The sequence below is a fragment of the Pongo abelii genome, chromosome 10 (genome assembly GCF_028885655.2).
Source record: "Pongo abelii isolate AG06213 chromosome 10, NHGRI_mPonAbe1-v2.0_pri, whole genome shotgun sequence".
Lineage (NCBI taxonomy): Eukaryota > Metazoa > Chordata > Mammalia > Primates > Hominidae > Pongo > Pongo abelii.
Window position 1 is genome coordinate 130979129 of NC_071995.2, and position 25709 is coordinate 131004837.

Genomic DNA, 25709 nt, shown 5'->3' on the forward strand with positions numbered 1-25709 from the left:
TATATTGCTGGTATGTGTCAGTACAGTCAATTTTATTTCTCCTATACTCAGCAACTTTTCTGAACTCTGTTTGTTAATTCTTTGTATACAGTCTTGTATACAAAGTCTTTGTGTACTTCACTGAAGAGTTTTTCCTTTATAATCCTTGTTCCTTTTATACTACTTTTTCTTGCCATTTTGTGCTAGATAGGACTTTCAGTGAAGTGTTGAGTTCGTGCTAATGGTGGACAACTTTGGCTTGTTCTTGCTTTGAAAGGGAGGGAGCACTTTCAGTAGAAACGCAGAGCGTTAGAGTGTTGAGTCATAACTGCATGGTTCAAACCTAATGTTTGTTGCCTACTGACCCCACGGCCTCGGTCAGGTTGTCTAAGCTCTCCGTGGTGTTTTTCTCAGTTGTAAATGGGATAACCAGTGTTGTTCTGAGGATCTGCAGTGTCTGGAAGCCTTGGCCTGACGTGTCCTACGGTGTGCTCTTCACTACTGCTCTCAGGATGACTATGATGATACTGTTAATGTTTCATGAATGGACATGGTGTATAGGGTTCTTGTAGATATTTTTATAAAATTAATGAAGTTTGTATCTATTCTTCAGTGTTTCTGTTGTAGATGGGTATTGCATGCTTTGTTTGTTTGTTTTGACAGAGTCTTGCTCTGTCGCCGAGGCTGGAGTGCAGTGGCATGATCTCAGCTCACTGCAACCTCCGCCTCCTGGGTTCAAGCAATTCTCCTGCCTCAGCCTCCTTAGTAGCTAGGATTACAGGCACCAGCCACCATGCCCGGCTATTTTTTATATTTTTAGTAGAGACAGGGTTTTGCCGTGTTGCCCAGGCTGGTCTCCCAACTCCGGACCTCAGGTGATCTGCCCACCTGAGCCTCCCAAAATGCTGGGGTTACAGGCATGAGCCACTGCGCCCGGCCCTCATACATTAAGTTGAGGAATATGACTTTTTCTTTTCTTCATAGTCAATTTTGATAGTCAGATTTTCTAGGAATTTATTTCATCTAAATTTTAAAATTTATTGGCATACATTGTCAATAATTTCTCCTTACAGTGTTTCCGATCTTGGCTGTGTTTGTATATATGTCCCTTCTTTCCCCTAATGCTGTGTATTTATGCCTCTCTGTTTTCTTAATAGTCTTGTCAAAAGTTTGTCAGTTTCTTTTTTTTTTTTTTTTTTACCTGGTGCCTGTATATTGTTTTCTGTTTTGTTTCTGCTCTTAGTATTTCTTTTTTAAAAACATCTTTTTCTGAGTTTTTAACTTGGATGACTAGCTTACTAATTTTCATCGGCTCATTAATATAAACATTTAAGGGTCTGAATTTTTCTGTAATACTGCTTTAGCTGAATATCATGTTTATTATTCAGTTTTAAATATTTTCATTTTCTGATTTCCCCTATATATATATTTTATTGACTCATGAGTTATTTAGAAGGATGTTTCTTAATTTCCAAACAATACAGGGTTTTCAATTTTTTTTTTATTATTCTACATTAATTGCATTTTGATCAGACAGAAGATTTATGGGATTCTCACTGACCAGGATTTTGTTGAGGTAGGTTTTGAATGGACCAGTTTATAAACATTCCATACATGCTTTAAAACAACATGCATTCATCAGATTATGGTACAGTTCTCTCTCTGAGTCCACCAGGTAGAACTTGTTGATTGCATTATCCAGTTCTTACCCTTACTGATTTTTTCCTTCTTGCTCTATCAATTACTGAGAGAAGTATGTTAAAATGTTCCATTATGATAATGAATACCTATTTCTCCTTAAGTTTCTGTCAGTTTTCATTTTATGTATTTTGAGACTATGTTAGTATGTGCATATATAGATTTAGAATTGTTATCCTATTGCGTCATCATTTTTACTTGAGTCTAGATAATTTTGTCACGTCTGTTTTCTATTTTATGAATTCTCTTTTAAGCTCTTCCTAGTCTTTTGTTAACCCATTGATTAAGTGTTAAATTCCAGTTACCAGTTTGTTTTAAGACATTCCCAATGGTTTTTTAGAAAACCTACATGAAATTTTAAAATTATCTCTTGCTCTGTATTCAGACTTCCAGTTGTCTCTTTTATTTCTTCAAATATGAAATTTTATAATCTCTGCCTAATAATTGCATGAGTGACGTTTTTGCAGGTCTGATTTTGCTGTCGCTTATGAGTCCTGGTTTCTGCTGGTGGTACATTGTTTCCTAGTGTACTTTGTGATTTTTGACAGTTTATTGGTGTAGGGACCAGCCCCACAGGGTCTGTGGGTTTCTCCCCACCGTGTGCGGAGACGAGAGATTGTGGAAATAAAGACACGAGACAAAGAGATACAAGAAAAGACAGCTGGGCCCAGGGGACCACAACCACCAAGACACGGAGACTGGTAGTGGCCCCGAATGTCTGGCTGTGCTGTTATTTATTGGATACAAAGCAAAAGGGGCAGGGTAAAGAGTGTGAGCCATCTCCAATGATAGGTAAGGTCACGTGGGTCACGTGTCCACTGGATAGGGGGCCCTCCCCTGCCTGGCAGCCAAGGCAGAGAGAGAGAGAGAGAGAGACAGCTTATGCCATTATTTCTGCATATCAGAGACTTCTAGTACTTTCACTAATTTTGCTACTGTTATCTAAAAGGCAGAGCCAGGTGTACAGGATGGAACATGAAGGCAGACTAGGAGCGTGACCACTGAAGCACAGCATCACAGGGAGATGGTTAGGCCTCCGGATAACTGCGGGTGGGCCTGACATTAGTCAGGCCCTCCACAAGAGGTGGAGGAGTAGAGTCTTCTCTAAACTCCCCCTGGGAAAGGGAGACTCCCTTTCCCGGTCCGCTAAGTAGTGGGTGTTTTTCCTTGACACTGAGGCTACCGCTAGACCACGGTCCGCTTGGCAATGGGCGTCTTCCCAGATGGTGGTGTTACCGCTAGACCCAGGAGCCCTCTGGTGGCCCTGTCCGGGCATAACAGAAGGCTCACACTCTTGTCTTCTGGTCACTCCTCACTATGTCTCCTCAGCTCCTGTCTCTGTATGGCCTGGCTTTTCCTCGGTTATGATTATAGGGCGAGGATTATTATAATATTGGAATAAAGAGTAATTGCTACAAACTAATGATTAATGATATTCGTATATAATCATGTCTATGATCTAGATCTAGTATAACTCTTGTTGTTTTATATATTTTATTATACTGGAACAGCTCATGTCCTCGGTCTCTTGCCTCGGCACCTGGATGGCTTGCTGCCCACATATTGGAACTTCATTGTGGAAGTTACTTTAGGCCTGACACTGAGGGAATTTCCTCTAGAGAGAGTTTCTGTTAACTTCTGATCTGTGTTCTTTTGTAAAGCATGTCTCTTGTAAACAGCATATAGTTGGTCTTCTCTGCCCTACAGTTTATTCTAACATCCCTGTGTCTCTAAATTGGAGTGTTTAGTACATTTGTATTAAATTTAAGCCTGTTCTATTAATGATTGGGCCTAGATCTATCCTAATTTTAAAATTTATCTTGTATTTTCTCACCTGTTCTTTAGTAAATCTCTTTATGGTTAAAGCATCAGGCAAGTATTTACAAATTATTTCATTTCCTCTTCTCTGTTAGCTTTCTATATTCTTGTTGTAGTGGCTATCTGATTATGGTGTGCATTCTTGACTTACTAGATATCCTGTTAAATTAGCACTGTATACTCTCTGTGGGGCAGAGTTTGGGAGCAGCCTTGCTGGGTGGTTGTGGCGCAGGTCTCCTGTGAAGATGGTTTTCAGAAGGCTTGATGTGGCAGGCTGGAGGATGCCATTCCAGGCTGGTTCATTCTGCCAGCTGATGGGCTCTGGTTGCATGCTGAGGGCAGGTTGAGTGTCCTCCTGACCTGAGGCTGGTGTCCCAGAGCAAATATCCATGAGGGAGCAGGATAGACACTGTAGTATCTTTTGTAGCTGAGTCTTGGAAGTCACCTACAATAATTCTCACATATGGTGGTCACGCCGGTCAGGCCAGGTCAGTGTGGGAGAGGCCAGGAGTGAACACCAGGAGGTGGCTTCCTGGGGATCCCATTGTCTTTATGGTGTCGAGCTGAATCCATGAGCAGAGCCTCTCGTTGGGTCGAGGCTTCTTTCGTGGTCTTCAGGAACCTCGCAGAGCTTTCTTCACAGAGATGTAGTACATTTTTGAAAGTTTAATTCTAAGTATATTTAGCTGTTCATATCCATGGGTTTCAAATCCATGAATTTGATCAACTACAGATAGAAAATATTTACCAAAAACAAAACAAAGCAAAACAGTAAAAAATAAGAACACAGCTGGGTGTGGTGGCTCACGCCTGTAATCCTGGCTGCTTGGGAGACTGAGGCAGGATGATCACTTGAGCCCAGGAGTTCAAGTTCAGCCTGGGCAACGTAGCAAGACCCCATCTCTAAAAAAAAATTAAAAAACAGCCAACCAAAAAAACCCCCCAAACCAAATAAACCAAAATAACAGTACAACAATTACAAAAAAGATACCAAAAAAATAGTGTAACAACTATTTACATAGCATTCACATTGTATTAGGTATTATAAGTAACCTAGAGATGATTTAAAATACATGAGAGGATGTGTATAGGTTGCGTGCAAATATGCATTACTTTATATAAGGGACTTGAGCATCCTTGGATTTTGATATCAAAAGGGGCCTTGGAACTACCTCCTCAAGGATACTGAGGGACAACTGTATTTAATTTTCTGTCTAAACAGGTTTTTTTTCTTCGATTTCATTTTCTAACTCATTTCCATATGTGGAGGCTGATTTCTGTATATTGTTTGTTCTGAGACACCTTACAGAATTATCTTGTTACTGGAAGTTTCCGGTGGTTTGGCTTGTTTTTCCTACTTATATATAGCATCATATGCTGTAGTGGTGCATCCCAGCATTTTGCTCTGGAACCATCAGACAGACAGGAAAGGTGAAGAACCTTGTTAGGAACACCATGGACACACCACCTGGATTCCACAGCCAACGCTTACTTTCACTGGGATCCATTAGGTCTATGTCCATCAAGCCAGTGTGGCGAATATTTAACATCCTGAGCAAATGAATTCAAAAAGTGTTTTGCTAGTCCCAAGTAGACAGTGCCTTTAACGTGGTCCTTGTAGGGTGCTTGTCCATGGCATTTGTTGTTTTGGCTCAACAGTCTTTGACATAAAATACAGATGCAGACAAGCTCACAAATCACAAGTACACAGCCCAACTAAAGTGTTTTCCCCTGTTAGATCTACCACTGTGTGAACCTTCTTTGAACAGAAATCTGGGTTCACATTTCTGTCATTCCTCTGGATAGACTCACTAAAGGGGGAAATGATGAGGTTGAGGGCATTGGATTCCAAAGCCCTTCAGCTTTCCGTGTTGATTTCCAGAAACATCCAGCCAGTTTATGCCATTATCAGCAGCATATGAGAGTATCTAATTCATAATAGTTTCCCAGTGTTATGATTTTAAGATGGTTGATAATTTGATACTAAACAAATTGTGCACTGATTTCCAGGGATGATTAATGAAAAAACATTTTATTGCTCTTTATACTTTTGTGTATGTAACAGCTTCATATCCTTTGCCCACTGTGATTGGGGATTTAATTAATGTGTGGTATTTTTTTTTTTAAGTAATTAGGGTGAGTGTTTTATAAAAAAAAAGCTTAATTATGTTTTATTATACTTTTTAACATTTTTGCTTTTTGTTTCTTAATTTGATGTTTTGTATTTTTATATATCATCAGTTATTTCCTAATCAATGGTGTTCATTTTTTACATTTTTATTTATTAGTCTGTACTGTTACTGTTCATTTAGATTATTTCAGATATTTTAAATCTTTTGTGAATACAATTGAGTTTCAAAGATTCTCATCTTTATAGAGAAAATATTTTATATTTTTTTAATTTGCATACATTTCAGGGGTACAAGTACAGTGCTGTTTCCTGGCTGTACTGTGTAGTGGCGAAGTCTGGGTCTCTGGTATGTCATGACCCAAATGTGTGTTGCACCTACTAAGTAATTTCTCATCATTCCCCTTGCATCCCCCAACAAAATATTTTACACCTTTTATCAGTAATGGGCAACCATTTTAGTTTTTAGAAAAAACAAGTGTGCTTTTAGACAATATTATCTTTTTCCAAGGAGTGATCTAAAGCTGGAAAAAGGAATACATGTGAGAGGAAGCCCCTTGCCCTCCTTACCGTGGTTCTCCTGGCCGCTGCTCCTTCCCAATTTAAATGACAGTTGTTGTTATAAAGTAACAGCCCTTCTGCCCGCAACCCTCTGCAGCTGAGCTGCCGCTCCTGGACCTGATGAAGCTGTACGAAGGCGCCTTCCTGCCGAATTCTCAGTGGTCCCGGCCGAAGCCTGATGGGGAGGACACAAGCGGAGAGGAAGGTGCGCTCCCAGCCTTTGGAAGAATTCAGGGTTAAAAGCAGAAGCCGGAATACTTACAAAGACTTAAAATAAGATTTAGAACATTTCTTTTAGTTTGATAAAATAAAAAATTAGAAATATTTAATAAGTATCTTTATATTGAATAGAATTTTATTAAATTCCGTGCTTTTAATTTATTAACCTGGCACAGTTATTGGGGCACTTGATCATGTTGTGAAGGATGTAAAAATATTTTTCTCTAGATTTATAAACATCATTGTTTTATGGACCTAGATATCATATTTATTCAGGCTGTGCTGTGTTTGTTTAACACACCAGTTTTGAGTAGTTTATTTTACTTGGTATTAGACTTTCTAAACAGATGCACAGAGCATACCAGAAAAGGTCTGCCTTTCCTGCTCTCATTCCAGTTGTTGGGACAGTTAGACACCTGCATGCCCACAGGAGCCCTGGGGAGGTCAGGCCTTACCAGACCCCACGCTGCCAGCAGGACCAGAGGAAGGAGTGGCCGGTTTGGTCTCCTCTCGGTTTCCCACATTTGGGAAAGGGTTCTGCTTTTTTCTTTCTTAGTGATAGAGGGGAGATCTCTAAACCCTGAGACACCTACATGTATCTCTCTGTGATACCAGCTCCTAATTGCTATGGAGACATTTTCCAAAATACCGGACTGTTTGGGGCAAATTATACTCTTGGAGGGCTTTCCAGAATGGTCCTTGGTTTGGTAGTTTCGTGATAGTTCTCTCCCATTTATCCAGGTAGCATTGTTAGATATTTTGGATTACAAATAAAAAATTATTGCCTAATTCAGTATTTGAAGTAGTTGGATTCTATAAACTTTTTCCTGTTTTAAAAAAAGGTTTAGATTTATAAAGCCCTCTCAGTGGCCCTCACTTCTCTGTTTTATTGTCGTTACAGATGCAGATGACTGCCCAGGCGACAGAGAGAGTCGCAAGGACTTGGTTCTCATCGACTCGCTTTTCATCATGGATCAGTTCAAAGCTGCCGAGAGGATGAATATCGGGAAGCCAAACGCCAAGGACATTGCGGACGTCACTGCGGTGGCTGAAGCCATCCTGCCGAAGGGCAGTGCTCGGGTCACAACCTCGGTGAGGTGCTGAGCTTTCAAGTGTGGGATGGGCCTTTGAGAGACAGAGCACATAGCTTAGCCATGAAAAAAGCTTTTCCTCTTCCCAGTGAAATGCTCTATCCCAACTGCAGTTGTCAGAAAAAGCAATTCTTCACGTGCCTGTAGTCCCAGCTACTCAGGAGGGTGAGGCAGGAGGATTGCTTAAGCCCAGATGTTCAGGTGTTCAAGACCAGCTTGGGTGACATAACGAGACTCGGTCTCCAAAAGAAGCAATTCTTCCTCTTCCTGTTTTCTGTAGATCATTTTTGTGGCTTTCTAATTGGTTTATCATGTGACTGTTGATTTCAGTTTTGAGAAAAAGTTTGGGTGATTATTTTGACGAGCAGTCATTCTTTGATTTGCTCATCACTGCAGGTCAAGTTTAATGCTCCGTCTTTGTTGTACGGGGCTCTCAGAGATTATCAGAAGATTGGCCTGGACTGGCTGGCCAAACTCTACAGGAAGAATCTCAATGGCATATTGGCAGATGAAGCTGGGCTGGGTAAAACAGTGCAGATCATTGCTTTTTTTGCCCACCTAGCTTGTAACGAAGGTAAGAGTTTGCTAGTTTTTTGAACAATACCTATTTGCTAGGACTTACCTGTAGGCCAGTGTGTTTGGTGGGAGTGTGGGGACTTGGCTATCTTACCTATTTCTTTGCTCCTGTCTTTTGACCTGAGCAAATTGAGGCTCAGAAGTATTCATTGTATGAATGAATAAAAAACTGGTTCACAGTTAACATCCAGTAACAATTAGTGAAAATCTAATACAATACAGAGACTTGTCAGGCTATGACTGAACCTTGTGACTCCAGGGTCAGGTCACTGTGCAGTGTGTGGGCAGCAGAGCAGGTGGTCCACTTCCCATGCTGCTTCTAGACTGGCATGAACCCGCTGTTGGGCTCTCAGCCATGTGGGGTGGTTTGTGGCACGCATCTTGGCTCACTGTATCCTTTTCATGTTATCATGTCCACGCCTCCTCTCGTCCCTCTTGCTGGATTTCACCTGTCAGTGGGGCAGCATTTCTAATCTACTGCTCGGGTTCCTTAGGGAATGGGCTTGGGTACACTGTGTGGGCTCAGCCTCTGCATGGCAGCCCCAACTGGTTCTTCACCCTCTTGACACTTCTAGCTGGTACACAGCTTGCGTAGGCCCTCTGGCCTCCTTTCCAGTCTTCAGAGTTTCCAGTCTTCAGCTCCCTGTTCATTCCCCTTCCTCTCTTGGCTTTTGGGTCAGGTGCCCACCCTAGTCTCCTGCTCTGTGCCTAGCTGCAGAAGAAGGTGTGACTTGTGTCTCTAACACAGGACAAGGTTTCACTGTTCTTGATCTTGTAAGAGAAGAGTTCAGTAAACATCTTGGAATGTCCTACTATATGTTCCAGACTTAAAGTAGGCTTTGCTATTGCTGCAGAGTAGAGGGGAATGTGGCCTTGTCTTTACATTTGAGCTTTGAACATAAAGCTGGACACGTTTAAATTAGGAGGGTCAGCTTAGGGAAGCGATGACCCCATGGGTGCTCTGACTGAAGGCTGCGTGGAAAGAAGTGGAACACAGTGGGCTTGTGGTGGGGGTCTCAGTCCAAGTAGCTTAAGGAGAGAGAGGCAGGGCTGAGGGTCCCTTCACCTCCAGAGGGGGTTCTTTTTTTTCTTTCTTTTTTTTTTTTTTTTTGAGATGGAGTTTCACTCTTGTTGCCCAGGCTGGGGGTGTAATGGCATGATCTCGGCTCACTGCAACTTCCGCCTCCTGGGTTCAAGCGATTCTCCAGCCTCAGCCTCCCAAGTAGCTGGGATTACAGGCATGCGCCACCACACCCAGCTAATTTTGTATTTTTAGTAGAGATGGGGTTTCTCCATGTTGGTCAAGCTGGTCTCGAACTTCCAACCTCAGGTGATCCGCCTGCCTTGGCCTTCCAAAGTGCTGGGATTACAGGCGTGAGCCACCGCACCCGGCCTGAGGGTTCTTCTTAACAGTTCCCCTCTAAGCTGTTTGCATAGTTTGCCACAGCATTGTTGTTGAATACGTCTTCCTTGCCTTCTGTTTTGAAAAACTCGGTGCATCTCATGATCAGTTTTTAAGCATAAGCAGATCAACTTCTGAGCTTCATATTTTCTTCCATTATTTGTTTCTGTCTTTGGCCCGTGTCACACAGTTTAGATGTAGTGCTATAGCATACATTCATATGCATAGTTACTTCAAGATGGAAAAGCTACCTTGCCTTACTACTTTATTATTTAGGTTAAAAGAGTGTTCACTTTTACAATAGAAAAATATTGGAAGTAGCCTATTTCTTTCTTTTTTTTTTTTTTGAGACAGAGTCTTGCTCTTTCACCCAGGCCAGAGTGCACTGGTGCACCCTTGGCTCACTGCACCCTCTGTCTCCTGGGCTCAAGCGATCCTCCTGCCTCAGCCTCCCAAGTAGCTGGGACTACAGACGCTTGTCACTATGCCTGGCTAATTTTTTTGTATTTTTGGTAGAGACAGGGTTTCATCGTGTTGTCCAGGCTGGTCTGGAACTCCTGAGCTCAAGTGATCCACCCACCTCAGCCTCCCAAAGTGCTGGGATTACGGGTGTGAGACACCATGCCCAGCCTTTTTTTTTTTTTTTTTTTTTTTGAGGCGCTGTTGCCCAGGTTGGAGTGCAGTGGCATGATAAGGGCTCACTACAGCCCTGACTTCCCAGGTGCAAGTGATCCTCCCACCTCAGCCTCCTAAGGAGCTACTTAGGAGGCTGAGGTGGGAGGATCACTGTGACTGAACAAAAAACTGGCTAAGTTTTATATTTTTGGCAGAGATAGGGTTTTGCCATGTTGCCAGGTTGGTCTTGAACTGCTGGGCTCAAGCGATCTGCCTGCCTTGGCTGCCCAAAGTGGTGGGATTACAGGCATGAGCCATCGTGCCTGGCCTGGAAGTAGCCTATGCTTCTAAAACTAGGGGATTGTGTTTTGTCAGTTGAACAGATGAGTGAATCAGTCAGCGTTCATTCATCTGCTCCTTACCTGATGACTGTCACAGACCCCAGGCGCTTTTCTAGGCCCTGAGGGTGCAGCCCTGATTTCAGGAACCCCACACTGGTACAGATGATCCTTGAAATGGGCTGATGACCCAGCATAGTGACAGGAGCCTGGCCAGCTGGAGCAAGGTCTCAGGGAGATGGGGCAGTGGGGGTGGGGGCTGCAAGTGCAGCTGACATCCAGGAACAGCACTGAGGCCAGTGTGAGGGCGAGAGGGTGTGAGGGGACGGTGGGGGATGAGGACAGAAAGATTGCGGTCAGCCACGATAGAGGTCTAACAGGCCCAGGGAGCTGATGTGGCTTTGCCTTAATGTGTGGTCTGCATCAGTGCAGGTGTTGGTACAGGTGTCTGCTCAGGCTAGAGAGCAGTGATGTGATCATGGCTCACTGCAGCTTTAGCCTCCTGGGCTCCAGTGATCAACCCTCCTGCCTCAGCTTCCCAAATAGCTGGGAATACAGGTATATGCCACCACGCCTGGCTAATTTTTATTTTTTTTGGAGAGATGAGGTCTTACTATGTTACCCAGGCTGATCTCGAACTCCTGGCCTCAAAAGATCCTCCTGCCTTGGCTTCCCAAAGTGCTGGGATTAGAGAGATTACAGCTGTGAGCCACCGTGCCTAGCCAGCTTTTCTTTTTTATTTATTTTTTAAATCTTGTTTTTCACTGGGGGTTAAAATATTATCTGGATTTGATTTGATTTGTGTTTGCTTACTCCTGAGATTGTGTCTTTTTTTTTTTTTTAGACAGAGCTTTGCTCTGTTGCCCAGGCTGGTTGGATTGCAGTGGCATGATCTCAGCTCACTGCAACCTCTGCCTCCGGGTTCAAGCGATTCTCCTTCCTCAGCCTCCTGAGTAGCTGGGATTACAGGCACACGCCACCACGCCCAGCTAATTTTTGTATTTTTAGTAGAGACAGGGTTTCACCATATTGGTCAGGCCGGTCTTGAACTTCGGACCTCCTGATCTGCCTGCCTCAGCCTCCGAAAGTGCTGTGATTACAGGCGTGAGCCACTGCGCCCAGCCGGTTGTGTCTTTTAAAGAGTTTATTGTTCTATTTTTTTCTTTGTGACATTTCTGTTCATATCCTTTGTTTATTTTTCTATTGGGTGATTCTTTTCCAGGATCAGCAGGAATGCTTTGCATATTAGCAGTAATGGCCGTAGATGGATGTGTTGTAAATATTTGTTTAACGTCTGCTAAGTCTGTCTTGTAACTTGGTTTATGTTACATTTATAGCACAGAAGTTGAAATTTGTATGTATTCCTCTAATAATCTTTAAAAACCTTAGTTTTCTCGCCAGGCTCAGTGGCTCACGCCTCTAATCCCAGCACACTGGGAGGCCGAGGCAGACGGGTCACCTGAGGTCAGGAGTTTGAGATCAGCCTGGCCAACATGGTGACACCCTGTCTCTACTAAAAATACAAAAATTAGCTGGGCATGGTGGCGTGTGCCTGTAATCCCAGCTAGACAGGAGGCTGAGGCAGGAGAATTGCTTGAACGTGGGAGGCAGAGGTTACAGTGAGCCGAGATTGTGCTGTTGGACTCCAGCTTGAGTGACAAGAGCAAAACTCCATCTTAAAAAAAAACTCATAGTTTTCTGAAGAATGAAATTTGAAACAACGTATTTTAGGATGGTTTGGATGTGCCCTGACTAAAGCTTGGGAAGCAGTAATGGACACAAGCCCTTGGCTAGCAAAACACAATTTAGACGCCTGCTTCATGGGTGCCTGGCTTGTGGGAAGGACTTGAGCAGGGTCTGGGGCTCTTAGTCTGTGAGTCCACTTTCTGAGTGTTACTCATTCCTCCTGGGCTCTTGGAGGGGTTCTCTGTGGTTTGAATGAACACCAGTGTCTTCTTGGAACTGCTCATTCAATGTGTGTCTACTGAGGCCTCCTCTGGTCCAGGCTTGGTGCTTGTGCAGCAGCGCCCTGGGGGCCAAGGAGCAGCTTCTGGGCAGTGTGCTGGCTCCAGATGAATAAACTTGTTCCCCCCCAAGTCTGCCTCAGTCGTGCGGTGGCTCATGTGACACATACTCATACTGATGAAGCGTCTCTGGTCAGACACTGTGCTAGGTGCCTGGACATGACAGATACTTTGATGTGGAAAATTCTGTTTTTTGCTTTGTAGGTAATTGGGGCCCCCATCTTGTTGTTGTGAGAAGTTGTAACATACTCAAGTGGGAGCTCGAATTGAAACGTTGGTGTCCCGGACTCAAAATCCTCTCATATATTGGCAGCCACAGAGAACTCAAAGCAAAGAGACAGGTATTTTTTTTTAAACATAAAATAAAGCTAAACAGAAAGCCATGTTAATTTTTATAAAAGACACATTAAAAAATGTGAAGACATGCTTATTCATGGAATTATTAAAGATCACTCATTCATGAGTTAACAGACCTTTATGTTGTTCCCCTTGAAAGCATAGGCAATACCACATCGGCCTGGCCGTTCCTTGTGAGGAGGGCCACGCACTCGCAGGCCCAGGTGTGCACAGAGCTCAATGTCACTGCCCAGAAAGTGAGGCAGTTTCCTCCGGAAATGGTATTCTCTGGGGCAGTGCAACACTTTCCCCCTGGAGGCCCTGCTGGCTTCCACAGGCACAGAGGAGAAGCTGGGTGCTCCCAGCTCTGAATTTAAAACCCATAGAACCATTTCCAAAACATGCCTAATAGATAATGTTTCTGGAACAAATTTTAACTTGTTAAAGATTTTTGTCTGCCCTATAGTTTCTAGTACTAGGTCACTGAAGGTAGATTCATCACAGTTTTCCACTGAGTAGAACATTTTGGACCATTAGACATCATTGTGTTGAGTAGTGTATACTGAAAAAGTGAGCTTTCAGTAGTATTTTCTTTTTTACTATTGTAGTCTGTTTTTGGTGCTATTACAAAATACCAAAGACTGGGTAATTTATAAGTATAGAAATTTATTTCTCACAGTTCTGGAGGCTGTGAAGTCCAAGATCCAGATGCCAGCAGATTTAGTGTCTGGTGAGGACCTGGTTTCCGCTTCTCAGATAGGGCCTTGCTGCTGCACATTTTGGAGGGGACATGGCGGAAGGGATGGAAGGGCAAAAGGGTCCAAGCTGGTTCCCTCCAGCCCTTTCATACTGCACAAGTTCTTCCTTGAGAGCAGGGAAGTGTCCACTTCTTAATGCTACCACCATGGGCATTAGATTTCAACATGAGTTTGGAGGGAACACATTCAAGCCCATAGTACTATGTCTGGCTTTTAGTTTGTTTTTAAAAAACGTATAATGCAGTCAGTTGCAATACAGATGTTGGCATCTCTTATTTTTCTGAGCACACTTCCCCTTGTTTTGATTAGATACTAGAAGAGCTCGCCCTGCTTCAGGATCCTCTGCCATAATCTCAGTATTTTCTAAATGGTAATTGTCAGCGCCTGCAAAATAGCTTCTTAATTTGTCAACGAAACTGCTTTAGACCCCTAGAGGTAGAGATAAAAACACAGCCATTTTTTGTGCGGTAATAGCAAGTTATTTAAAAAAGCGAGTAAAATTATAGGTGGGAACAGAGTCACTGGGTGGTGAGCTTTGGGAAGTGTGTGTCCTCAAGGTGATTTTGAAAGACAGTGGAGTGTGAAGGCACTAAGCCATCCTCTCTGTGCTGCAGGAGTGGGCCGAACCCAACAGCTTCCACGTCTGCATCACGTCCTACACTCAGTTCTTCCGGGGCTTCACCGCCTTCACACGAGTGCGCTGGAAGTGCCTGGTCATTGATGAGATGCAGCGTGTGAAGGGCATGACCGAGAGGCACTGGGAAGCGGTTTTCACCCTGCAGAGGTCTGTGTGTTATGCGCTTGTCATTGAGTGTTCTTTGCTGTTGATGTAGAAGATTCTCTTGAAGAAATCTGCATAATTGCAGACACAAACAATGGCCTTTGAGCTAGAGAATTGCTTTTCATCTTCATCCCAGCACGTGGGCCAGAGAGCCCCAGATCTGGGTCAGTGCAGCCTCCCTTTTCAGGCATGGGCACGTTGACATTTGCGGTGTCAAATCACTGTCCCTTTTCTCACACATTGTCAGAGAAGACGCTGCTGCAGCCAGCTGTAGAACTCCAGTGTTGTCTCTTGTCCTGTTTGCAGCCAACAACGCCTGCTTCTGATCGACTCGCCGCTGCACAATACCTTCCTGGAGCTCTGGACCATGGTGCACTTCCTGGTCCCAGGGATCTCCAGGCCCTACCTGAGCTCCCCTCTGAGGGCCCCCAGTGAAGAGAGCCAGGATTACTACCATAAGGTGGTCATAAGGTTACACAGGGTAGGTTGGGTTCTGCCATTTCAGTTAATTAATTAAACATACGTATGCCTTATTGTAAACGTGTTACAGCAGCATTTTTGGAAAGAAAACAGTAAACCGTTTTTTATTTTCAGGTGACACAGCCATTTATTTTGAGGAGAACTAAGAGAGATGTGGAAAAGCAACTAACAAAGAAATATGAGCATGTTTTGAAGTGTCGCCTTTCTAACCGACAAAAAGCCTTATACGAGGACGTTATCCTGCAACCTGGGTGAGTGTGGGCTCTGGGCATGTGCCCCCTTCGCTGTCCCTGCCTGTGAGGGACAACGGCCCTTTCTGTGGCCTCAGCAGAAAGCTCCTTTCTGTAAGGATTGGGTGTCTGGAGCTGGAGGCCGAGGCACCCTCCTGGGGGCAGCAGGCTGTGCGGCCTCAGGTGTTTCCAGCTGTTTCAGGCTCATGCTGGTCCTGCTGCACTTCCTGTCTCAGAAGCCCCACTTCTGTTTAGCTGCCCACGTGTAGGGTGGTGTCCTGGTGCTGCTCCCTGTGTTGCCCAGAGAATTCTGTGAATTTTAGTTTCCATTCATCCGGGAAGGATGGTGATTGAGCAGCTCGCCTTCCCACAGCCAGCTGGAGGCCCCAGGACTTGGGTCGGCTGTGGCCCACCGGAGGTGGCACGCTGGTGTCTGTGGCACAGTGATTGGTGCGTTGCATGGGGTGGAATGCACCACGCAACGCACACCATGTGATGGCCAGCCGCTGTGCCTCTGTCTGGCAGGGACGTGCTGGTGCCAGAAGCTGTGCCCTTTGAGTTGACACAGAGTGTGGGGCCCCCCTTGACCCTCTCCGAGGTCTTCAGATGTGCATGGTTTTGGTCTGTGAGGCTTTCCATTTTCCTGAGTTTAGATGAAAGAAACACAAAAAACCCTGGAAATCAAGTTTTGGAGGATTTGAAATTTATCTGTGCTTAGTCATCACACCTCACTCTCTGCTGGGGGCGTGGCCATGAGGCAGTGCTGCAGGGTTACCCCCACCCTGTGCCACCTCAGTGTCCCTCACAGGCACAGTCAGACACACTGGACCAGGTGACCCCACTCCTCCCCCAGCCACATGCTCATGTGCTGCCCTCCTTGTGGGGAGATGACGTGGGGACCCTGATGAGGTGCTGTGGCGGGAGCAGATGCCAGGCGATCCTGTGAGTGCACTCTGGCCGTGGGCACAGCAGACTGTGGTTTGCGGAGACTAGGGGTGAGGCCATGCTAGCCATACGCCACCCCCCGTCCTGGGTCTCCCTCTCTGTGCCTCATCCTCTGCTCTGGGTCTCCCTCATCCTCTGCTCTGGGTCTCCCTCTCTGTGCCTCATCCTCTGCTCTGGGTCTCCCTCTCTGTGCCTCATCCTCTGCTCTGGGTCTCCCTCTCTGTGCCTCATCCTCTGCTCTGGGTCTCCCTCTCTGTGCCTCATCCTCTGCTCTGCAGCCAGAGGGCGTGCACTCATGGGCTTGCCAGGGTTCTGTGTATGCGCGTGTGGTGCCTGGGCACCCTCGAGAGGCGGGTGCCTGTGAATGCAGCATGCTTAATCCTGGTGAGTAGAGATTTCAGGAGGGAAGGTAAGTGCATGATGACTGTGGAATTTCTCAGTCCTCCACAAATGACACAATACAACCGTCCTTTCTCCAAGAGGCAGAGCAGTGGAGCAGCACTTCACTCCACACCATTAGTGGCGAGACTCTCCAAGCATTGTAGAAACTTTGTATGCATGGACAGAAACCACTTTGCCACGTTGCTGAAGCTCTGGTGTCAGATTTTTCAGTAGAATACTGAAATCAGCCTATGTCAGCTTTGGTAACACACTAGTTGTCATTTGAGTGGAGAGGACGCACAACTTATGCAGGTTTTGGGCGCCAGCATGTCAGGGAAGTCACGTTGACCACACCCTGCGTACAGAGACCGTCTTAGGGAGTCCGACCCATTGCCCTTCTGTGGTTGTGCCCACGCAACATGGTGGTTTGCCTTCAGGGTTGCAGTGTCGTCTGAGATGTGAGAGGCTGGTGGCCCTGGGACCTGTTGGGGGAAAGCACGTCTTACTCTGCTGGTCTTAGGCCAGCTTTGTGGCATCTGCTGCCTGGGTGGAATGGCAGGAGGGCACTCGGACTCCTCATGCATGTTTTCCTCTTTCTTTCCGGGCCTGTGAAATCAAGCTTTAGTGCATTAGGTGTGCGCACGCCTCGCCCCCCCGGAGCACCTGGTAATCAAGTGTTTGGGCGCTGTCTGGTGCTTGACGGGTTCCTTGGGTGGCCCAGGAGCGTCCTGTCCTGGTCAGCTCCCCCCTTCTCTTGCAGGGACCGTGCCACACCCACTGCCGTGAGGGTAGCACTCACGTTTCTCTACCATGAGCTCCAGAGCTGCCAGACCAGACTCCCTACCTGCCCAGACCCCCCTGTGCTTGTGCTGGCCTCTCCTGGTTCCCGTTAGCCAGGACAAGTTGCCTTTCTGTTATCAGCCCGTCCATGTGGGCTTTAAGCCCCATCCCTTCTCCGGAACCATCCATCGTCTCAGCCATTCTTTTTGAAACATGTGATTTGCCCTGGCCCTTGTGCATGTAAGTCCTTCCCTGGCCTCTTTTCCTTGCCACCGCTGCTCTCCAGAGCCAGGCTCACAGGAGGTCTCCCGATGCTTGTCTCCGTTTTTCGGCCTCCTCTCGTTTCTCAGCCCCCATGCAATGTGTGTCTCACGCGTCAAGGCCTAGCTGTGTGGGGACTCAGGACTGCAGGCGCCGTCTCCCCCATGGAGCCCTCCTGCTTTTTTTTTTTTTTTTTTTTCTCCTTTTTCTTGAGATGGAGTCTCACTCTTGTCACCCAGGCTGCAGTGCAGTGGCATGATCTGGGCTCACTGCAACCTCTGCCTCCCAGGTTCAGGTGATTCTCCTGCCTCAGCCTCTCGAGTTGCTGGGATTACAGGCATGTGCCACCACACCTGGCTAATTTTTTGTGCATTTTTAGTAGAGACGGGGTTTTACCATGTTGGCCAGGCTGGTCTCGAACCCGTGACCTCTGGTGATCCGCCCACCTTGGCCTCCCAGAGTGCTGGGATTGCAGGCGTGAGCCACCACGCCCGGCCCTGGTTGGATTCTGTAGTGCGTACTGCTGTCATGGTAGCTGCTGTCACCTGCACTTGAGCTGATCCTTGAGCTCCTCACGTCCGGCGTGGCAGAACTGAGCTCGTGTTTTCCCAAGCCTGGCTCCCTCCCTTGTGTTCCTGTTTTAGGGTGTGCGCCGCCGTCGACCCAGTTGTTTGAGTTGGAAATTTGCCATTGCTCTCTCCTCCCTCCTCTTCCCACAAGTCTGCCATCTGCTTCCTGAGTCTCTCTCCAGACCAGTTACCTGTCATTCACTGTCGCCGTGGTTTCCTCCCTCAGGCCGCCTGGTGCGCTGTGCTCACACCAGAGGCTACTCCCCACCATGCTCCCATTCCCTGCGCAGCCCTGGTCCCAGTGTGCGTTGTGGGTCCTGTTGTCTGCCCCCTTCACTGGGTGGTAAGCCGCACAGGGCATGGACCTGGGCTCTCATCTACCCCCGCTCACTGCCTGCTGGGCCAGTGTAGGACCAGGCGTCAGAGCTGCCGAGCGGGTGTGTGAGGGGCTTTGCTCTGCTGTGCTCACCCTGCCCCTCACTTTGCTCATCCCCCTTGGATGCCCCCACTTCTCTTTCAGAGCACTCGGTATGATTGTGAACGAAGCGGAGTGGCTGTCTTCCCGTCAGCTCTGGTGGGGCGGATGTCATTCTCAGTGGGGATGGCGGACGAGTGCAGAGGGGCCTGCCTGGGATGTGGACTTGAATGGCCACTCTGTCTAACTCATTAAGTGGACCTAGAAAATCTGCTCCTGCCTGCCTTTCTGGAGTTGGGACAGTCGATGGTGAGGGTGGGACTATGTCCATGTGCCATTTGGATTGAATGCTTCATGTTTCTTTCTCCATGGGCAGCACTCAGGAAGCCTTGAAGAGCGGGCACTTCGTCAACGTCCTGAGCATCCTTGTGCGGCTGCAGCGCATCTGCAACCACCCTGGGCTCGTGGAGCCCCGGCACCCAGGCTCTTCCTATGTGGCGGGGCCACTGGAGTATCCGTCCGCATCTCTAATTCTGAAGGCACTGGAGAGAGATTTCTGGAAGGTAAGTGGAGGATCCAGAAAGCGGAATTACTGTTGGATATCTTTTCTAGGCACATTATAGATAAAACCATTCTTGGAAATGGGTTCTCAACCAGCTCTTCTTCTGCAATTGCAATTGCAGCTCCGCAATACATGGCACTGTCTAGCAGCACTGATGGCCTGCCACCCCTTGCCGGAGTGTTCCACCTCCGGAAATTTACCTGAGGGAGACAGGCTCACAGAGTGGAAAGATGCAGAGGGCAGGCTTTCTTGGCGTTGTGTGGATTGTGGGCTGTGAGAAGTAGCTGAGCGTGCACGGCGCATCAACAGAGCTTCACCAAGGGCGTGGCAGCACCTGTGTATTGGCATGGAGGAGGGTCTGCTTGCCGAGTGGCCGTTAGAGGGGGCGCGTCTGGATGCCTACATTAGGGCCCTGCCATAGGAATCAGTTTTGATTCTTAGGTGCTTTTTTTGCCTCTTCATGCAGCAAGACTTTTTTTCTTTTTCTCTCTAGGAAGCAGATCTCTCTCTGTTTGATCTCATCGGCTTAGAAAATAAAATCACTCGTCACGAGGCAGAGTTGCTGTCTAAGAAAAAGGTACCGCGGAAACTCATGGAGGAAATCTCCACTTCAGTAGCCCCAGCAGCCCGACCAGCAGCAGCAAAGCTGAAGGCCAGCAGGTGCGTGCAACCCAGAGGCAGCAGGGAGGCAAGTTGGCTCCCAGGGCTCCCACAGCTGACCCAGTTCTATGCGTGGTGAAAAGAAAGGCTGCTAATGTAGTTGGGTTATCTGCTGCTGTTGGGACCTTGCTGGTGTCCTTGGCTGTGGTACGCCTGGCTCTGCAGATGCCTTTTAGGCTGTGTGGTGCAGTGCAACTGCTTGCCTCCCTGAGCAGCAACCTCCTTGATCGTCTTTGCGGCAGTTTTAGGGTAGGGTGGGTGTCAGGGCTGCATTTGACCTGGTGCCTCCTGTGGTGGAGGCTGGTGTGGCCGAACCACACGTGTCGTGAGTGTGGCAGGCAGAGGACTCCACCCCCACGGTGATGTCATTGTCTTAACAAGTGACATGTGAGTGATTCTGAAGTGATGCTTTTGCGGGTGTCATGAGGCTGGGAGGGACAGACACGTTAGATGATTAAAACGAGATATAAATGACTCATAGTCTAAATCTAGCAATTGGAAATATCCAAAATCCTATGCTTGGGTTAAAAAGAAAAGAAAGAAAAGGAAATAGGTATTTGGAGATGAAAGGGCCATAGTCTAAATCTAGCAATTGGAAATATCCAAAGTCCTATGCTTGGGTTAAAAAGGAAAGGAAAGGAAAGGAAATAGGTATTTGGAGATGAAGGGGCCAGTTCTGCAGACGGTCTTGTGATCCTTGCCATTCCAGGAGTTCTGCAGTCTTTCTTGTTGGCACTTCTGTATTTGGCTTCACTGGGGACTTTGAGTGGATCACCCTCCCCTCGTCAGTACCAGAGGTTTCTGCTTAGCTTGAGGACCCACGACCCAGCAGGCTGCTCCTCAGAGAGCCCGCAGCCCTCAGTTAAATGAACAGCACCCATTCCAGTGGGTGCTAGTCTGTCTTTTTAAAATGGCTTTTTACAAAAAAGTTTATAAAAGTTTTTAAATAGAGACAGGGGTCTCCCTATGTTGCCAGGCTGGTCTTGAACTCTTGGGCTCAAGGGATCCTCCTGCCTCGGTCCCCCAAAGTGCTAGAATTGCAGGTGTGAGACCACATGCCTGGCCTAAAAATGGCTTTTGATGGCCATCTCTGCCTGTTACATTGTATAGGGGTTTTGAAAATGGCCAATATAGTTCCCAGCTTAAAGTGGGCACAGTGGCTCACACCTGTAATCCCAGTGCTTTGGGAAGCCAACGTGGCAGGATTGCCTGAGCCCAGGAGTTGCAGACCAGCTTGGGCAACATAGTGAGACCCTGTCTCTCCAAAAAAAAAAAAATCAAATCCAGGCGTGGTGGTGCACACCTGTGTTCCTAGCTACTTAGAGGCTGGGCAAGAGGATTGCTTGAAGCCAGGAGTTTGAGGCAACAGTGAACCATCACTTGAACGGCCGCTTGATCAGACTTTTGTCAAGCTGATGTTTCTCCTCACTCCCCTCAGCCCTTGTGCTGTAATAGATGCGTTGTTTTCTATCTACATTGATATGATTGTGAAAGTTAAAACAGCATTCACCCTTGTATTCCCAGGAATCTGGGTGGATGTACCATACCACTTTGGTGTACTTAGTCTTGTTAGCCACTGTGCCTGGGCCCGGGGTGAGCTTACTTAGAGCAGTACTTAGGTGTCTTTCCCCTTCCCTCTGTAAACTGCACTCTGGGCGCTGGTCCCTGAGCTGGCTTCCTATGGGTAGCAGTGAATCCCGGCTCGATGAGGTGGCCTGTCTTCTCTGTGGTCTGATGCTCTGTATCTTCTTGCCTGGACCAATGGGCATCTAGGTTGTTTCAGCCTGTGCAGTACGGCCAGAAGCCCGAGGGTCGCACCGTGGCTTTCCCCAGCACTCACCCGCCCCGGACGGCAGCCCCCACCACGGCCTCTGCTGCTCCACAGGGCCCGCTTCGAGGACGGCCGCCCATCGCCACGTTCTCTGCCAATCCGGAGGCAAAAGGTAGACTTCACGTAGTTGTCTGCTCTCCACCTTATGGAGGTTTTTGTGGGACAAGTTCATGGCACTTTCTTCTCGTGCCTGTGGATGCAGTAATTGTCCCTGAGTGGGAACAGGCACCACCCGCTGGCTCTCTGAAGGTGCCTTGTTTAGTTCTTGATGAGTTTTAGACTTTTTGGTGGCTTGTAATGGATGTTTTCCCTACTGAAGAAGTTTCACTCCTAGGTGATAAGTGTCGATCTGATGCTCACAGCCACTGGGCAGGCTGTTTCTGTTGACAGAGGTGCATGCGTGCAGTCGTCTAGGAGACTCCTGAGAATGTCTACTCATATTGTATTTTGTGCTGTCACTTGAACTTAATTATTCTTTTGAGGAAGGATAGAGTAGAAAAGGTCATCAAAATAGTTAAAAGTAGTATTTCACCACCTGGCCAAAGGGGCCCTCTACGCCATGTCCATCTAGGTTTTCTGAGCTAAAAATAAATGCTCAGACCTGCATTGTTGCCAGCATTCTCTATAGACATATGAGTGGAAGCTCTGTTGATGTTTTCTTTGTGTGTTTAGGAAATAGTTTCTAATTGATACTAATGTTTGGGCTGACTTCTAACAGTTTCTGTTTACTCTGAGAAATGTACCGCATAGAGTGCTGTAGCTCGAAGTGAAGATAATTAACAAGTAAAATTATATTTCTCTCACCCTGTAAACTATATGTCCCCTCCTTTTTTTTTTTCCTTAAGAGGGGGCTTCTCATTTGAGAGACAGTGTGAAATGTTTATTTCTTTAAAATTCGGTTTAAAATATTGTATTTTATTAAGAACCTCTAACAGCTTTGCACAAACAAACCTTATCGATTGCAGCAGCAGCAGCCCCGTTTCAGACCTCTCAGGCTTCCGCCAGTGCTCCACGACACCAGCCCGCCTCGGCCTCCAGCACAGCCGCTAGCCCGGCCCATCCTGCGAAACTGCGGGCCCAGACCACAGCACAGGCCTCCACCCCAGGCCAGCCCCCGCCCCAGCCCCAGGCCCCCTCGCACACGGCCGGGCAGAGCGCGCTGCCTCAGAGGCTGGTGCTCACCTCGCAGGCCCAGGCCCGCTTGCCCAGTAAGTGGCCTCACCTTTCCAGGTTTCTGCCATCGCTCTACCCCAGAGGAGTTGTGTTAAGAACACGGGGATGTAGGAGGAGCCTTGCTGTCCACTCCTTTGTCTTTCCCCAGCCCCATGCCCGGCGCTGCCTCTCACCAGTGCAGCTGCCTCCGGCATGAGTCTAGCAGGGAGCGCCTCTGCGGAGGCCACGTCCGGCCTTCTCCTATCTGTGCTCTCTCTCCTGACCCCGCCATCCAGCTCTGCTTTCCTGCTGCGCTCACTCACTGCTTTGGTGCTGTGGACGGCACTTCCCAGTGTTAGCCCCGGCCTTGTTCCACCAGCCACACAGGTGCACTCTGGGGGAGCAGATGCTCCTAGAGTGACAGCGACTGCATTTGGGAAGGTCGCTTCCTTGCCAGTCATGTGAACTAGCTTTAGGTTCCTAAAAAACATTAGCTCTTTTTAGTCTCTCGCCTGTTACCAAATTTAAACTTGGAATTGCTCAACCAAGATAACTTGTAATAATTTAATGACTTAAAACAAGAGTTATTAATTTTTTTAATACAGAACATTTTGCTGTGTCTGGTGGGATTAGTATGTTTTCAGACCTTACATGCACCCTATTCATTCTGTGGTGGAAATTACCCTGACTTGAAGTATTCTATTATTTCTCAAGTGCCACCTCAACTCTTTTTTTTGTGGGTATAGCCAAATTATGTGGAGGCCTTTCTGGAAAGATGGAGATGGGAGAGGGAGTGATGCAGAGAGACACTTGAGTTCAAACTAATTCTCTTTCCTTACAAGTCTCTGTCTCTCCCGTTGCCCAAAAATAAAGAGGAATTGTCCTAGTTAATTGCCCTAAGGGAGAAAGCAGTTGCATATTTTGCATCTTTATCATACTAGACACTGTCTTGCGTAGGATGAGACTCATGGTGGTGGTTGCCAGAGGAGCTGTTCTTTGGGAGATCCGTGAAGTGAGCAAAACTGCTTTTCCAGTGGGTCGGTCCTCACCTGTGTATGGAGCAAGGAGGATTGTTGAGAGATTGACACTTCTATGCACAAATCTCCGTCTTCTGTTTTCATTTTCCCCTCCTCGTTCACGGTTATTCTGTGGGCAAGATATCTCTAGACATTTTTCTAGTCTCTTACTAACTATTCTTTTTATCATATCACTAATAATTCTGGCATGGATTTCTCGGGAAGAACATTTAGACTCAAGTATCAACCATTGGGAAATAAATCTTTAAACCTGTTGTTCAGTTGTAGCCGGAAGGTAGTACCTTTTTGAGTTGGGGGCAAATGACCACATCTGAGTTACGTTTTTTAAAAAAAAAGTGTTTTAAGCAACGCTGTTTTACTTTTTTTTAAAAAAAAAAACAGTAAATGTTATAGATTGACGCTTACCGTCTAATTCAAATTAGTATGAAGCTTTATATCTTAAAGCTTTATTTATGTATGTGATTTATTTATGTATTTAGAGGCATTGCTAGATCTTGTAGACACTATGGCTCACACCTGTAGTCCCAGCTGCTTGGGAGGCTGAGGTGGCAGGATCGCTTGAACCCAGGAGTTTGAGGCTCTAGTGAGCTGTGATCCCGCTACCGCACTCCAGCTTGGGTGACAGCCACACCCTGTCTCTCACAAAATAAATAAAAATACATTCTTAGATTTTGGAGAGTTATGGGTGTAATTGAAGCTAGTTTTTTTTTTTTATGTTTGTAAAGATATAATCTCTCTTTGTGAGCTAAATTGGACAGGTACTTTTCACATTTTTAAAGTTCTCTAAAGTTTAGGTTCATATGTGAGTTTCTAAGTGTATTATAAGTAAATTTCTGCTTTTTTTTTTTTTGGAGATGGAGTTTCACTCTTGTTGCCCAGACTGGAGTGCAATGGCCTGATCTCATTTCACTGCAACCTCTGCCTCCCGGGTTCAAGCAATTCTTCTGCCTCAGCCTCCTGTGTAGCTCGGATTATAGGCGCCTGCCACCATGCCCAGCTAATTTTTTTTCTTTTTTTCTTTTTTTTGCATTTCTAGTAGAGATGGGTTTTCACCCTGTTGTCCAGGCTGGTCTCGAACTCCTGACCTCATGTGATCCACCCACCTCAGCCTCCCAAAGTGCTGGGATTACAGGCATGAGCCACTGCACCCAGCCGATTTCTGCTAGTTTTGCTGTTTGCTGCTTTTTTATTGTTTGGGTAGAAAAGTAAAATGTTCCTTAATAGCTTCGTTAATAATATCACTATCTGATATCTCAAATCCCAACCAATTATGGTTAAGTAAAGTTAACCATTAAAATCTGACATTTTGTTTTCTCTTTTTAATTAAAATAATTATTTTTAAGAAGTGGTAGAAAACACTGCCTTATAAACATTTCTGCGGTGCTTCAGTTTATGATAGATGGTCATTATATACAAGAAACGATTGTCAATATGACTCTCCCAAATTTTTTCCAAAATGATCTGAATTCACCTTTTCCTCTACGTTTCAACAGGTGGAGAGGTAGTGAAAATAGCTCAGCTGGCATCCATCGCAGGACCACAGAGCCGCGTGGCTCAGCCGGAGACGCCGGTGACACTGCAGTTCCAGGGCAGCAAGTTCACCCTGTCGCACAGCCAGCTCCGGCAGCTCACGGCGGGCCAGCCGCTGCAGCTGCAAGGTAAGGATAAGGGTGAGAGAGCACTGATGCCAAAAATGACAAAAGCGCCTCACCATGAGCCGTGCTGCCCGCGGGGCCTGCCTCGTGCATTGAAGCGTCAGGCTTTTCCCTGTGTCCGATGATGCGTCTCACCTCATGGGTTCATGGAGGACCAGCGAGACGGCGTTCATCAGCCACCAGGTTGCCTGCGCTTGATGCGTGTCAAATAAACAACAGGCACTTTCGCTACCAGCATCTGCGCTTTGAAGAGAGTTTCGTATTTTGTAGATCAAAGTAGAAATATTTGGCCAGGCGTGGTGGTGCTCTCCTGTGGTCCAAGCGACTCGGGAGGCTGAGGTGGGAAGATCACCTGAGCCCCAGAGGTTGAAACTGCAGTGAGCCGAGATCTTGCCACGGCACTCCAGCCTGGGTCACAGAGTGAGAC

General features: G+C 46.7%; 1 protein-coding gene across 20 annotated transcripts in view; it reads left to right on the forward strand.

Moving 5' to 3' along the window:
- The window catches only part of LOC100451130 (E1A-binding protein p400), a 131379-nt gene that overhangs the window by 48001 nt on the left and 57669 nt on the right, over window positions 1-25709 (forward strand). For 16 of the 20 annotated variants that reach the window (XM_054528446.2, XM_054528442.2, XM_054528440.2 and 13 more), the window contains 12 exons: window positions 6282-6389; window positions 7305-7495; window positions 7891-8068; window positions 12654-12790; window positions 14158-14327; window positions 14631-14805; window positions 14919-15055; window positions 18762-18948; window positions 19441-19607; window positions 21381-21550; window positions 22404-22646; window positions 25121-25285. In XM_054528446.2, the coding sequence (XP_054384421.1) occupies window positions 6282-6389; window positions 7305-7495; window positions 7891-8068; window positions 12654-12790; window positions 14158-14327; window positions 14631-14805; window positions 14919-15055; window positions 18762-18948; window positions 19441-19607; window positions 21381-21550; window positions 22404-22646; window positions 25121-25285 (2028 nt within the window). The remainder of the gene's footprint in view (window positions 1-6281; window positions 6390-7304; window positions 7496-7890; window positions 8069-12653; window positions 12791-14157; window positions 14328-14630; window positions 14806-14918; window positions 15056-18761; window positions 18949-19440; window positions 19608-21380; window positions 21551-22403; window positions 22647-25120; window positions 25286-25709) is intronic. The other 4 variants (XM_054528447.1, XM_054528448.1, XM_054528449.1 and 1 more) reach the window with 1 other exon arrangement.